Source organism: Pterocles gutturalis, unplaced genomic scaffold (assembly GCF_000699245.1).
Source record: "Pterocles gutturalis isolate BGI_N339 unplaced genomic scaffold, ASM69924v1 scaffold19225, whole genome shotgun sequence".
Taxonomy (NCBI): Eukaryota; Metazoa; Chordata; class Aves; order Pterocliformes; family Pteroclidae; genus Pterocles; species Pterocles gutturalis.
Window position 1 is genome coordinate 58,130 of NW_010138696.1, and position 16,435 is coordinate 74,564.

Here is a 16,435-nt window from a genome sequence, read left to right on the forward strand (position 1 = left end):
TGACCTGAAAGACAGGAGAGGGTGGAGTGGTGCAGAAAGGGAGGAGGGGAAAAGGAAAAAGCAAAAGATGCACATTTATCCCTTGAAGAAGTCTATGAAATTGGCAACACTTTTGTCAAATATTATTTAGCGTAAATGCGACACAAAAAGTAAGACTGAGTGGAATAAGAAGTGGTGAACACCGATTATGTAGTGGGGAAAATACCATATGAGAATGACTTTAATGACCTGGATAGCAGTAATTGAAAGAATTTTGTAGTGTAAAATTCAGTGTTGTATGCCTTGGGCTTAGTGAACTTTCTGCTATGAAGACATGCAAGAAATATCTGGAAGGTGGTGAGTATGATACAAATGGAGTGGTTTTAACAGCGTAAAATTCAAGCTCATATACTAGAGGGTATATAAATATTTATTCTAAAAACAGAAGGATCATCTTTTGGAAACTGAAGGAAGAACAGGAAGTTTTGGCTGTCTTAATAAATGTCTGAGCCACCAGTATGATGAAGCCTTGAAAAAGCCAAAACGGTCACTTTGTTCGAATCTGTAAATTCCATAGATTTGCCTTGAGTGAAGTGAAGTCAGAGGAGACAGTGAAGAGAGAGATGCAGAGTAACAAATACAAACAGATTTAATTAAAATATAAGATTGTATTCAAATAAATAGGTCTTGAATAAAATTACTTAGGAAACTGAAGCAAATTTTCCTCTCTATGTATCAGTAAGATTCTGGAAAAGACTTCTATGGGAGTCATTGTGCTGGAGGGGAAAAAACTTCTTGTTTTTATGATAAAATTTAGTGCATTCATGAAGAAGATGGTACGATTTGATGGCTTTGGTGACACGGACTGATCTCAATCCAGTAAATTCTTTATTGTACTCAAGACTGAAATAGGCACATTACATGATAATTTGTAGGGGAAAATGTGATACAAATCTCTTTCAATCCCTGCCAGGCTGCAAGAGTGCTTCCTAGTAACAGCTAAACATCCCTACTGTCATGATAGAACAAACATTTTAAAATCCTTAAATTGGTATAAAAATAAAAGAAAAAAAATCTGTTAGGCTAAGCAATATTTCCTTTTAAAGGGTAAATGATAGCAGAAGTAGTCAGTTAATTTCCCTTCTCACACACTCCTTCCCCCCTGCCACTTAGTAATTAAACATTTAGCAAAAAAAATTGCTGTCACATCTGGAATTTGTCAACACATTTATGTCTTGAAAGTTTGTTCAAGTTGGTAATTAGTGTTAAATTCTGTTTGACCCAATCTGATGAAGTCTTCTGGTAAAGTGTCGTTAACGCATTGATGAGAAAAGCAAAAAATACTTAAAAATTAGTAAGTGTGGTGTGTACTATTACAGGTAAAGAAATAATGTGCAAGGTCCTGGAGAGTCAACACAAAATAATGAAATTATATTTGTGGGAGAGAAATGCAAAAAATAACAATACGGGACAAAGAAAGACACCAAACACAACAACTCATTCATAGATGAAAAAGGCTTGCACAGCAGACTGGGTCACTATGTTTGCCATGCACTGTAACATCCTATACGGCCACCCATGTGCATGTTACCAAAGCGAGGGGCATAGAGTGCTGTCTGTGGACCACCACCGAGGCTGTGGCTGGGGTAACCCCTTTCTGCTGGTGGCTCCGTTAATGTCAGAAGCCTTTTGACTGCATTCAGATGGTAGTTTAAAAAAGAGTTGGATTAATTTAAGCTGAGAAAAAGGTAAAATATATAGCTGAAGCATATAGTAATGAATGCTTTAACTGCACACTGGAAAGCCATAAGCGATTTGGAGGGATGCAGAATAGGGTAAGAAAGGTATGATATAATTAGTAATGTTGGAGTGCTCCTAGCAGATGGAAAATTTGAACAAATACTAAAAAAAAAAAAAATATTTTGGAAAAGGATGTGGTAAAATGACTTTGCACTATAAGCATTTAAGATCTGATAAAATGGTAGGTCATATTGCCTAGTGCAGTCTCTTCTGTTGTATTTTTTTCATGCATTATAAGCCTTGCACAAAACATAATTCAGAATCAAAACCTGATTGTTAAAATCTAAGCATTCAGAAAGTCTTGATTTATTTTAATAATTTTTCTAAACACAATTTTGATCAATTGCTAGCTGAAATATTTATAAATATAATTGTGATGTTCTATTCTTACCTTTCTATTTCAAGCTTTTCTAACAAGGCTGACATACTGAGCATATTCTAGCTGTAATTTTGATTGAAATCCTTTTGAGCAGGTTTTTTTTTATACTCAAATAATTTGTACTAGGGTCATAGAATTTAACTTCCAGGAGACTATTTCGCCAGTCATTTTGACTGAAATGTGTTTTCTAAATGGCATCTGGTTTTCAAATGGTCTTGTTGCACGTGCATGAATATAACTCCTGGCAGCGGTGGGTTCTGAACAAGTGCAGTGAGCTGCATGTTTGCTTTCAGTCGTGTGATGGTGGTGTTGCAAAGAACTAGGGTGCATAAAAGTTAGTGTGATTGTGAAAGAATATAGTACCATTGTCTGATGGTACCGAATACGGAAAGTTATTGATTTCTTGATAGGTTTGAGGTTCAGAATGAAAAAGCCGTGGGTGAAAGTCGACTGAAAGAAAGACTGAAGAGTTACAATTAACATTGCATCTTGGGCAAGATAATTGAATATTATAGAGTGTAGAGAAGAAAGATGCTTTGCAGATCGTCTAGTATGTCTCTGCCAGTTTGAAATTGTCCCTGCTAATGTCTTTCGTTAATGTTTTTCTAGTATAGTTTAAATGTGCCACTTGGTGAGATTTCAATCACATCTCTGAGGAAACAGCTTGTTTGGTTTTTTTTTTTTTTTTTTTCCTAATACTCAGCATCATTTTTTCTGTTTCGTTTTATAATGTGGATAAATGCGTCACACACTTTGTCCAGACTCTTTCCTGCGATAGTCAATAATTGCTTCCCAAACTAACCATGTGTTTCCTTGTATCTTGGGTCTGAATTCTGCTCATGTTTTGCACCTCCACGAATGTTTTCTGGTTTCTCATGGTGTCGTCGGGAAGAGCCTGGCCTTTCTCAGCAGACAGCCCTCACTTCTGGAATTCTTCTCGCTTCCACGCAGCCATGTGCTGACAAAGCCGGTCTTTGTGTCTGCTCAGGGAATGATGCAAAGCCCATCTGTTAGTCTGGGCTGATAGGAAAAAAGCAGCCTTTGAGGATTGCTTGTGGGTTTCTTATTTTTCTCCAGAGGTTTCAATGTCCATATTTGACCAGTGAATCTCTAGAAGCAATCTGAGCAATCATTCCTCCTGGTAGCAACTCTCTGCCATGCTTTTATGATTATTCTCCCCTTGCATCCAAACTTTCAGCAGCAGGTTTCTCACAAAAATGTATTTCAAAGAAAGTTCAGCCATGGCTTATTTTTAAGCATACTAGTGACACCTATTCCTTCACATTGTTTACATAATTTTCTTCAGATTTTCTTGTTATTCCTGTAGAAAATTCCATTGCCTTATTACCTTTTGCTGGTATTAAATCGTTACCAGATCTAACTTTAATTTTATGAATACCTTTAGAATATTTCTTCCAACTGTAATTTCTTTTGTTCAAAAGATTCTCAGTAAATATTCTTACTTATGTCACCCACACAGTTTTTCTGGCTTGTTTCTAGTCTCTTCTTGCCAGATGTTTTTTCCTAAGCTTTTGTCATAATGGTATAGAGCCACTGTACCCATGGTATTAAGTGGGGGGGGAAGCTTTGAAAAGGTTTGTTTTGTTTTGTTTTTTACTAAAAAGTGCAATTAGTTTAACGTTGCATTCATATTTTTCCCAACTGTGTTTCAAACTTTTGATGCATCTTCATTTAAGAACAAATTGCCTCCAAAATTTTACAGCATCTGAACTTTTGAAGTAGTTGCATTTTTTCGATGCTGAAGTTATAGGTGGCACCTGGACATTGGGAGTTAACAGAACATCAAAATTGGTGATTTTTAAAATTTTGCTACAAATGCCTTTCTCCATGTGCAGGCTAGGCATCTGTAACTAGTTTTTGAATTCTGCTCCAAAGACTCACAAATTAGTTATTTTCGCTTCTAACATTTGTCTGTTAGACAAATATCTTATATCTAAGGGGAGCTGGTCCCTGTTTACTCCCCTTAGATATAGGTTCCTTCTCCTTGTCTATACTAAGCCTCTTTGGAGATAAAACTGTTTCTTACCTGTGTGAATTGAAAGTGGCAGTTCTGTCTACTTGTCTTTCTAAGCACTCTCAGGATCAGGACTAACTGTTTCAGCTCTAACTTCCCTGTGATAACATTTTTATTAAGTTAAATAAATAGAGGATTTGTGAATAAAATAAGTAAAGGGTTGCAGTTTACTAAATGAGTTTGCAAGCTCTGATGATCACTAACTTCATTTGTCTTGCAATACTGTATATTGAGTCTTTAGAGCTAATGTCTTGAGTCAGAAACATTAATGAGACTTAGTATGTAGTCCAATGCTATTGCAGATTTATTGAGTCAGTCTTTAGTAAGGAATTTTGTGTTGCCAACCTTATGTTACACACAACATTTGGTGCTAGTTGGAAAAGAAAATGGTTACAATTTGTTGCTAAAGTATTGCTGGAGCATTTGTAATGCAGCAGCAAGGTCACTTTTATATCCCACATAAAACCGAGATGTGTCCGACTCCAAACTACCTAGGCTTTTGCTGTGCTTGTTGGGAGCTTTTAGGAGCCTCCTGCCATTCCTTCGTTGGTAATTTCTGAATGTGAGGCCAGCTGCAAGTAGGTATTGCAGAAGTGATTTGCCAGTAATGGTGCACTGGGGTGTAAAATAGCAATTGTTACAGCAGATTACTCTGTAATGTTTCATCACTGTCTGAGTAAGGACTTTGTTGAATGAAGAATGTCAAAAAATGTACTCTCAAACTCGTGAGTATTTTAAGAAAATCAACACCTAACAAGTTTGAGGTTGAGACCAATTCAGTGATATGTGCAAAGTGATTCATGAACTGGATTTTGAGCCATTCACCATATACTGAGTTCAGTTTTCTTAAGTGCTGTCAATGCTAACAATTTGTAAATCATGTGCTACTCTTTAATGTAATTTATAGATCTGAATTAAGTAAATGGAATTTGTCCTTGTGAATATGGGTAGGCCAGTATTCCTTAACCAAACTCCAAAGACTGCAGAAAGATGACATCCAAACTATTGTTCTCTAATGCCATATAAAAGAAAGATAAGCATAGGCTGTTATAAAAATTGCCTCATTCGTGGTGGCTGTAATTTTTTCTATTCTCCACAGGTAGGTGTCAGGTTTTTTTTTATACTATGTCCACTGAAAGGAAAACTTTAATAATTATTCCTACCTCCTGCAAGCACTGTCACAAATCTGAAGACCAAGTTCACTTTCAGCACAAAAGTAGGGTTGTTACTGAGTTAGGATTTTTTATTTTGATTAATACTGGTAAGAACTTGCTGCTACTTTTTATAGCAATGTGCTTCCTTGAAGGTTTGAACTGACACTCACTTTCTTGATATATTTATTCTTCAGAAATTCCTTACTATGCTGTTATCATTACACAGAGATAGGTCATGGTTGGCTGGGTTTTTTTGAAAGGTAGAGCTGTGTTCAGATACCAGTTCTTCATAGAATGTAACCTTGTTGCTTTGAATTGTCAGTGGCATCTGTAGCGACGGCCAGGGAAAATTTTTCTAGTTCTCTGCTTTTACCTCTTTCTTTCCCCTTGGAGCTGAGAGGGAGGCAGTGGAGTCACCACAGAATTTTTTCCTAACTGAGGCAGAACAGGCTGGATGCACCCAACATTGTGTTGTGGTTAAACCCGGCAGGCAGTTACACACCACACAGCTGTTTGCTTGCTGCCATCCACTGGGATGGGAGAGAGTTGGAAAAAAGGTAAAACTCATGGGTTGAGATAAAGACATTTTAATGGGACAGAAAAGGAAAGGAAAATAATAATAATGACAAAAGAATATGCAAAACAAGTGATGCACAATGCAGTTGTTCACTACCCACTGACGGATGCCCAGCCAGTCCCTGAGCAGCACCCCGAGCCAGCTCCCCCAGTTTTATTGTTCAGCATGACACCGTATGGTATGGAATATCCCTTTGGCCAGTTTGGGTCAGCTCTCCTGGCTGTGTCCCCTCCCAGCTTCTTGTGCACCACCAGGCTCCTCGCTGGCAGGAGCAGTATGAGAAGCTGAAAAGTCCTTGACTTAGTGTAAGCACTGCTCAGCAACAACTAAAACATCAGTGTGTTATCAACATTATTCTCATCCTAAATCCAAAACACAGTGCTACAGCAGCTACTAGGAAGAAAATTAACTCTAATTGAGCCAAAATGAGGACATGATGACATCCCACGGCTGCACTTTAGTGATATGACAGTCATCATTTGGAGGAACAAAGATAGTGAAAAATATGCTGGTACATTGCTATTTGGTAAAATAATCAGACAAGACACTGTATGCATATTTTTAGGCAAATTTCTTTTGCACTTGAGAATTTTGAATATCCTTGGGATGTCCAAACCAGCATATTCCTGTAGCTGTCTCCTAAATGTGTTTCAGGTCTTGTTTAAGGTTAAACATCAAATTTCTCCTTTCAGGCTCTGCTCTTTTTAAGCACACAATCTTCCAGCCTTTCCTTTCCAACCTTCAAATTCTTTTTTATCTAGAGTAGAGTGATACATCCATCTGTTCAAAATGTGGTATGAGCTGGCACAGGAATATCCAACTTTTGAGTGTGAAAGTTCAAGAGGAGGTCTTTGGGTATAAAAGAAAGAGAATCAAAGTCTCTCCTGGTTGTCAGGCAGAGATTTGGAAAATGTTCAGCTTATATTATTCCTGTTCCCCACATTGCCTTTCTCTCTCTGATCAGAACTCCAGGATGACAAAAAGAATATAGGGTTTAGCCTGTGTCTCTCACTGCCTGTGCTGAAAATGTAATGGTGAAAATGTATGTACATTCCTGGTTTTGCCAACTGCAGAACTGTGTGAAAATTAGTGAGCAAGTATGAGTGACTTTCCAGAGAAATATGGGAACAATGACAAACAGAAAAAAAACAATTGGCTACTGCTATTCACATTAACAAAAATGACTAATGTTACTAATGTCTCTTGTTCATAGATCACCTCTCTTGTGACTCTCCAGCTGTTAGCCATGGTGGGCCATAATGACCAGCTCGATGGACCACGATATAAATGTGCTGTGTCTCTGGACTTCATCAGAGCTATTGCCCGGTGAGCCTATTAGAGATCATTTACAGTTGTATTTGCTGACTTGAAAGAGACTTCAAAACCAGTATTTGCACAGTCATTAGCTCTCTGCAGACCAGAACAGAAATCTATGGATGTTTACTAAGAATGAGTGAATGAGTCTTATTTATGAGAAGTGTTAAACTTGAGATAATTTTAGTCCAATTCTGTTTTAAAAAAAATTATCTTACAGTGGCAATATGTGTTACAGTAACGTAATGTCTTTGTGCTTAGTAAAGGTCAGGGACGTCATGTGCAAACACCACTCTAAATTGTCAGTCCATTTCATTACCAAAGGCACATTATGGTATTTGAATCTGAAATTATATTTAGTTCTTAAGTGTTTGTTGTACGTACGATATAAAAACTTAGGTTAGAAGAATTCCACATAGTCTATCTTGTGGGATCTGTAGTTGATGCAAACTAATTCGATAAAGGCATGTAGGTAACTCAGTGGCTCTGTTCATTCAGAGCCTTCAATTTTGGAGTCTGAGAGCAGTTCCAGGTCCATTGGGAGATGTGATGATAAATTACAGACAGAAATGCATGCAATATATAGGCAGCAATCAAGCCTATGTCTCATTTTTATGAACTGCCGACAGCATTACCTCACATCTGTTGCTGCAGCCAGCTTATTATCAGGTCTTGGATTAAGAACTTGTAGCCACAACAGAGCCCAGAAATGACATGTGGCGAAAAGGGGGAGAAGCATTCTGAAGGCCAACTCTTCTCTGTAATGTGAGACTTCAGAGGAACCTGTGTAGACCGTATCCCATAACCCCATTGCACATGTTGCTCTCCTGAGCTATTAAATGTCCAATAGCCCTATCAGTAAACCCCACAGATACACTAATTCCAATTTGCAGTTGGACAGGCTGTTGTATGAAACTTCATCTGGTTCAGTCCTGGCTGGACCACACTGCCAGGATCTCCACGGCTTCACTATGTCAATTTGCTATTCCCAGCAATAAATTCACTTGTGAATGATGCCCTGAAGAAGTTCCCACTGGTACCAAGTACAGTGGACCATCTGCTCAGCAACATGGATCATGTGTGTACAGACATCCCCAAGTTCTTGTCTCTGCTCTAGTTCCTACGGTGAATATGGAGACCAGTTCATAAAATCTGTACTGACTATAAGGGTTCTTGAATTAAGATACTTGAAATGACAGCCCTCTCCTTGCAACTTTAACGTCCTTAGAAGTTTTGTTAACTCCATTAAAGTTGCCGGAAGATAGAGATAGCCAGAAAACAGGACCAAAACCTGTGCTATGCAGCTCATTCTTACCAGAGAAAGTTTTTGTTGGAGACACTATCGCTTCAAACCTCAGTGCACAGTATAGTGCTTTGTCTTGCTTCCCTTTAGGTCAGATGTGTGTGTGTGTGTATCCTGACTGACTGACTTTTCCTGCATGTTATGAGGAAGAAAGCAATTTTTTTTTTTTTCACCTCAAGTTATTTTGGAAGAGTTTATATGCTGCATAAATAAGGCCATTTAAATGACCAGACAGATTTTAAAGTTGGCCTGTTTTACTCTTCTCCTGTTCAGCTTTTTTTTTCCCCCTTGCTTTGTTCCTTTGTTACACTTTTATTAAGTATCTTTTCCAACCCACAGTCTTTGTTAAATCTTTAAGGAGAATGATCCATAAAGATACGAGGTTTCATGAACCCATGACAAATGGGCTTCCTCCTTGTCTTGATGAGGATGGCTACAGGCTGAAGGCATAATCATCTGTGCTGCGAGAAATTTCATTTTCTAGCTGTGCTATAGTCTTGCAGCTGCCTGTAGTTTTTAACCACTCATGAGAGAGGTTATGTTTATTGCGGAGGTTATATTTGTTGCAGGTTATATTTATCACTTTGCCATTTCAACCAAAATACTCATCAAGTAAGCAGCCCATCTCCAGGTTCTTTTTTCTCTGTTACTGTAATAATACTGAAATAAGTTTGTTAGTCACTGAAAACTTCAGATACCTCAGCCTTGCTACTTAGCATATTTCTAATGGAAGGCTGAAGAGTGCAAAGAGCGGGAGAGAAAATGATGCTCTCTTCCTCTGCTCCCCACTCCCATTCAAGCTGTTCAGATTGTCATTTCATGTTCCGGTATTTTTTTAAGCAAAAGTGAAATTTGCATTTTTTAAAAAAAGCCACCTGTTTTTTGAAAAGAGTAGTAGAAAACTTACATCTCTTCCTGGTGACTTTTAGGGTAATGACTGCTGCCTGTCTCTTCCTTTAGTATCACAGAACCTCATGTTCTATTGCATGTATTCTGTCCTTGTAGAGACATTCCCATGCTTTTTACCAAATAGTATTTACAAGATTGGCTATAGCTAAGGCTAGATGTTTCTTTGTTAGAATTTTTAAATTTCTGTTTTAGGAATTTCAGACCTAAGTTCATAAATTTTCTGTAGCTGAAGTAGAGATCTCTAATGTTTGTCGAATGTAGTGGATCTTTTCATACAGTCTCTAATGAACCCAGTTATTATGACAGGACAATTCTGTTTCATTTGGTTGATAAGGTCAGCATTTGTTAGAGTGTGTGATTTTTTGTTTCTGTGGAAAGCCTTGTAACTAAAGCACTTTTCTAGATTGACAATGCCATGCGAGTCTTAACAGTAGCAGTTAATTTCTTTAATTTTGTCACTGGATTATTAAGTGGACTCAAAACACAGTGTTTCTTGTTATGTATCTTGGGGATTTCTGAACTTTTTTCTATCCAATATGATGATTTATAGAAACTTTTTGAAAAGTGGGTTACAGAACGAGGCATGAAAAGAGAATATTAAATGGTTGGAGTCTAACAAATAAGACATTCAGACAGTTAATCTCACTTAGCATTGTGAACAGTTATTTTTGCATCATTGAATACTTTTAAAAAAAACTTTTAATTTTATACTTGTCATTATATGCAGTAATTTGCATTATTTATTCAAACAGTAAACCTCAAAGTCTGAGTGTTAGTTTATATAGCAGAAAGAGTTTGGAGACGAAGAAATAATTACATGTTTTGTTCTACTGCTGTTTCATTCTGCCTGCCATTAAAGTACAAAAGTATACATTAAAATCTTCTATCCCATTGAGTGGCATTCTTGGATTTTTCAAATTTAGCTATGAACATGGGTCAACTAGTGTCAAGACTGAAAGAATGCAAACTGCAAATGAGTGCAGATGAAGAAGTTACGTAGTACGTGATAAAACAGGTGGTTTGGAAGATGAATAAAACATTCAAAACATTCAATAGCATAGAAGATTGCTGCTTTGCATCACCAACTAGAGTATCATGTTTGCCATATGAAAATGTAGTCTTATTGACTTTGATATATTTTTACTGCCTGATGATCAAAATAAGAATCTTCTAGCTTTTACTAGAAAGCTGCTTTACTTCTTTTTTAGAATATTAGAGAGTTTAAATAATCAGAAGACAGGTACTATAAATAACAACTAGAAGTTCAAAAATTCGATCATCCTTGATTGCATTTCTTTTGGGGATATTGCTTGATTTTGATTGTGCAGAATGTCCCATGTGTGCTGTCTCCAAACAGGTTAAAGTCTTAGCACTGTTGAGATGATTGCTCTAATATACTGTGTTTTTGTTTATAGGACCGTGAACTTCGACATAATAAAGTACTTGTACGATTTCTTGTGAAAACAAGCTTCACAGCCATATGGACACTGTGACAGTGACTAAGGCAAGCTGTGTTCATCTCTCTACTTAGCTGGCCAGAAAGAAGAGTATTTTGGCTCTTTTGGATTTGTCCAAACAGGTGCTGGCCCAGCATGGAACCTGATGAAAATACTCTGATTGGTCTGGGTGGATCTGAGCAGAGGACTATTTACCAGGGACCCTGGAGTATATGGAAGCAATGTGTTAATTATAAACAGCAGGGTCTGAGCACAATCTGTTCTACTCTTAATGATGTTATCTTAACACTGAAATTGCCTGAAACCCATTTACTTAGGACTGCATTTTGTTCTATGAACTCTCCCCAGTGCTTTGAACATGGCAGCAGCCCTTGTTTGTATGCCCAGTCTTTTCACTTCCTCTCCACAGGAATCTTTGCAATTGCCTGCCAAAGCAGCTTTTCCTGAGGCCACCATTTTAGGAGAGTGGAATAGCAAAATATAATAAACGTAAGAACTTATTTAAAAACAAGCTGGTGTAAATCCATCTTTCTCTTCAGTTGTATGTAGACAGACTGTTACACTGTTATATGGAGATCACGATGACAGGAAACTCCCAATTAATCACCGTACTGTCTTTTTTCATAAATGTTGACTATGAGTCTATTTTTACAAAGTTTATTTTTAAAAAAATAATTGATTCTTGAAGTTCTGTCCCACTGTCAAACTTGAAAGGTATGCTGGTTTTGGGTGGGATAAAGTTAAGTTTCTCCATAGTAGCTAGGATGGGACTATGTTCTGGATTTGTGCTGAAAATAGTGATGATAATTCAGGGATGTTTTAGCTAATGCTGAGCAGTGCTCACACAGAGTCAAGGCTTTTTCTTCTTCTCACACCACCCTGCCAGTGAGCAGGCTGGGGATGCATAAGAAGTTGGGAGGGGACACAGCCAGGACAGCTGACCCCCACTGACCAAAGGGATATTCCATACTATGTGATGTCATGCTCAGCATATATTGCTGGGGGAAGAAGGAGGAAGGGGGGGGACACGTTCAGAGTGATGGCGTTGGTCTTCCCAAGTAAACGTTACACGTGATGGAGCCCGGCTTTCCTGGAGATGGCTGAACACCCGCCTGCCCATGGGAAGGAGTGAATGAATTCCTTGTTTTGCTTTGCTTGCATGTGCGGCTTTTGCTTTCACTATTAAACTGTCTTTATTTCAACCCATGACTTTTCTCACTTTTACAATTCTCTCCCCCACCCCACGGGAAGGGGGGAGGAGTGAGTGAGCAGTGGTGTGGGTCTTATTGCCAGCTGAGGTTAAACCATAACAGTCCTTTTTGGCACCCAACACAGTGCTTGAAGGGTTTGAGAGAATGACAAATTCGATTGGAATGTGCTAGATCAATTCTATAGCTGTTATTAGCTATTAATTGACAGGCTCCTGTGCTTGCCATAGGGCTTACTTGCCTGACTGTATATTAGAGTCTAGTGCTCATTAGTGGCTGCTTTTTGCTTTTGCTGCTTGCTCTGCTGTGCCTGGGAATGTTCAAACATTTTATAGTCCTTTTACAGTCATACAGTTATATTAAGTGCTAATTATAATGCTATTTGGAATGAACGTACTTTAAGATACACACTGTGTAATGGCTTTTATAACAGTATCTGTACTGTAGAGGAGGATGGCACAGCTGTCTTTCCATTAGAAAGGGAGAGATTCAACAGGTGACAAAGTATTCCTGCGGTGGTTCCCCAGAAGTGGCAGAATAGCGAATGATCAATGTGGTGTTATAACATGAAACTTGAGCTTTGGAAATCTGTGATGGAATACACTACAATTACATTCGTCTCCAGTTTACAAGTAGAGGATTCCCAACTGCTGCTGCCTTTATGGGGTATGTAAAATCCCCTGGTCCAGTGTCTTAGGCTTGTCGTCTTCACGAATCTGAAGATTTCTGTCACCCTCTTGAAAACTCCAGGTCACGCAGCCTGTTACTCCAGATATTTTACTCCTGAATACTGGCCTTTGACTGTACAAGACTGTGCCATGTCCTCTGTTGACCATTATGTTTTTTTCCAAGGAAGAATCATCACTCTTTCCCCCCCCTTGCTCTGATATTGGAGATGGTCAAATACCCTGAACGTGTGTAGCTTTTTCTTTTTTTTTCTTTTTTTTCTTTTTTTTCCCCACTTGTGGGTATGTAACTAGGCTTGTGGATTTAGACCCAAGTGAATGAGTTCCAGGTGGATCTAAGCAACAAAAGCATCTTTCTTGCCAAGCTGTCTCTTTCCCCCCCTCAGGAGAGTGTGAAAGGGCAGCAATGAGTCATCTCCGCGATCCGTTTTCCTTCCTACTGCTGAGTGAATCAAACCCTGCACCTGTCCATGAGGTGGCAACATTTGTCACACTTACTGAAGTGCTTGGATGCAAATGCATAACCTGTTTCAAAATGTTTACTGGCTGCTTTTGTTTTTACTAATAAAAATGTACATAAGGTGAACTTTGAGCTAAACTTTACAGCGCCTTCCCCTTTTGGAGCTAGTGCTGGGCTGAGCTCAGCTCTTCTGAATCTCTTATGTGTCTACCTAGCGCTGAAAGTTGGAGAAGAAAGGTTTGAAGTGTTTATATGTAAACTAGTCCATGTAAAGCAACAGCAACACATCATAGGTTTTTGTGACACCTGATCTGGATTAGAATTTTATATATGAAACATGGTGGGACTGATATTAATTTATTAAGTGCTACAACTCTTGAGTCACAACATTTAAGTAACTCTGCAACCAACCTTGTTTACAGCTTTCAGGAAGGTGCGGCAGCACGATACTGCTGTGGAGGGACGGTGCCAGCTTGTGAAGCCCCCACTTAGTGGTAGTCAGGATGGCTGAAAACCTTAGCACCTACTGAGCAGAACTAAGAAGCTCTTCTTGGGGAAGCTTTACTACCAACAGCAAGTCGTGAATAATACCACACTTCCACTCAACATGCGTGAAAATATCACAAATAGTCAAAAATAGTTCCAGATATACAAATTAAGAGAGTACAAGGAGAGCATAGAAGACTGTTCTTATGAATGGAAAATCCTGCTTGACTAACCTGATCTCATTCTATGACAAGGTGACTAGCTTAGTGGATGAGGGAAAGGCTGTGGATGGTGTTTATCTGGACTTCAGTAAAGCCTTTGACACAGTTTCCCGCAGCATTCTCCTGGAGAAACTGTCTGCTCATGGCTTGGACAGGCATACTCTTTGCTGAGTAAAAACCTGGCTGGATGGCTGGGCCCAGACAGTTGTGGTGAATGGGGTTAAATCTAGCTGGTGGCCAGTCACAGGTGCTGATTCTCTCTAATATCTTTATCGATGGTCTGGAAGAGGGGAGTGAGTACGCCCTCAGTAAGTTTGCAGATGACACCAAGTTGGGTCAGTGTTGATCTGCTCAAGGGTGGGAAGGCTCTACAGAGGAATCTGGACAGGCTGGATCAATGGGCCAAGGCCAGTTGTGTGAGGTTCAACAAGGCTCAGAGCCGGGTCCTGCTCTTGTGTCACAACAACCCCCTGCAATGCTACAGGCCTGGGGAAGAGTGGCAGGAAAGCTGCCCAGCAGAAAAGGACCTGGGGGTATTGGTCAACAATCAGCTGAGTATGAGCCAGCAGTGTGCCCAGGTGGCCAAGAAGGCCAACAGCATCCTGGCCTGCATCAGGAATAGTGTGGCCAGCAGGACTAGGGAAGTGATCGTCCTCCTGTACTTGGCACTGGTGAGGCTGCACCTCGAATACTATGTTCAGTTTTGGGCCCCTCACCACAAGAAAGACATTGAGGTGCTGGCGTGTGTCCAAAGAAGAGCAACAAAGCTCTTGAAGGGTCTAGAGAGCAGGTCTTATGAGGAGAGGCTAAGAGCTGGGGTTGTTCAGCCTGGAGAAAAGGAGGATGAGGGGAGACCTTATCGCTGTCTACAGCTACCTGAAAGGAGTTTGTAGTGAGGTGGGTGTCGGTCTCTTCTCCCAAGTAACAAGGGATAGGATGAGAGGAAATGGCCTCGAGTTGTGCCAGAGGAGGTTCAGACTGGATATTAGGAAAAATTTCTTCACTGAAATGGCTGTCAAGCGTTGGAACAGGCTGCCCAGGGAAGTGGTTGAGTCACCGTCCCTGGAGGCATTTGAAAGACCTGTAGATGTGGTTCTTAGGGCCATGGTTTAGTGGTGGACTTGGCAGTGCTAGATTAACAATTGGACTTGATGATCTTAAAGGTATTTTCTAATCTAAATGATTCTATAATTCTTTAATAGAAAATTGGCCCAAGCTCAGTATTGTAGGGTTAAATTAGTTCCAGAATCTTAGTTTTTCAACAGTATGGGTCCATAAACACGTCGGTACCTGTAACAGGACTTAATGAAATATGCTGTATTACTTGTTGTAATGTTAAAATGCAGTTGGTTATTAGAAATGAGGTCATAAATACAGAAGTGGTTTTTCTTTTCACTGTTGCCATAGCTTTTCTAGAAAGAGATCAAGACCAGAACTAGTTCAAGATTTTGTTGCCTATAGCTGCTAGACAGGCAATGTAGATGGAAGGGACTAAATATGCCATATTTCAGAGCTAATATTTGAATGAGGATCAAAATTTGTCAGGTAAGTTCTGGTTTAGGTTGCAGCTGGAAAAACGTCCCTTTTGCATTGCATCAAATGTGATTCCTTGGTTATGCCACCTTTTCAGTAACTACCCAGCCTCAAATTTCGAGCACAGAGAATAGAACACATGAAATAAAGGTCTTAGAAAATAAGCACTGAGAAAACTTGGTCCTGCTCCTATTTTTTTTCTTCCATCCTAACCTGATGATCATTTCCAGTGTAAATCCAAAGGATGAGGATACAGATTTTTGTGGAATGTAGTTAATTTGACTGAAATGAGGTTGACTGGAGGAGCAGTAACTGAGGATCCATTAGACAGAACCAGTGTCCTTACATTGAATGCACTTTTCTGACCTTTTTGAAAGACTCCTATCAGTGATATAAAACTTAAAGCTGAATCAGCAGACTGTGAGAATGAACAAGGTGACTGAAGTGCTGATGATTGATGTAGGCTATAACTATGCTGATGACGAATAGTGGGATTTATTCTGACAAACTAGAAATATTTCTATATATCCATGTCAATGAGTTTATAAATTACTGCTGAGTTTCTTACTGGGTACCCTAGCAATACTCTGTTCTGAGACCCCATTTTCATGGATGAGGTGTGGCCTCCTTTAGCCTGCCCGGGGCCAGGATTTCATCTCTTCTACACGTGGTTTTAAGAACTGTGCAAATGATTCACAGCAAGGCAGTTGTTCAACTAATCAGGAATCCCTCAGTACTTTGGTGCAGCAGTATATATTTTAAAAATAACAGAGAATTCATAATTCCTGAGTCACAAAGCATTATAATACTGTAAAAATTACAAACTTGTAGTGATTGTCTCCAATGGCTGATCCAAACATCAACAGGAGCTGGGACTTGTTGTTACAAGAATAACGTAATGGAGAAAGAAATGGTGCTAACATACAGTTGCAAG

General features: G+C 39.2%; 1 protein-coding gene across 1 annotated transcript in view; it reads left to right on the plus strand.

Moving 5' to 3' along the window:
• ORC5 (origin recognition complex, subunit 5) overlaps positions 1 to 11,415 on the plus strand; it is a gene marked incomplete at its 5' end in the record, with an annotated part of 67,902 nt that extends 56,487 nt beyond the window's left edge. Inside the window, 2 exons of the mRNA XM_010083106.1 lie at positions 7,138 to 7,250; positions 10,866 to 11,415. Of these exons, the coding sequence (XP_010081408.1) occupies positions 7,138 to 7,250; positions 10,866 to 10,911 (159 nt within the window). The remainder of the gene's footprint in view (positions 1 to 7,137; positions 7,251 to 10,865) is intronic.
• Positions 11,416 to 16,435: the final 5,020 nt, after the last annotated feature.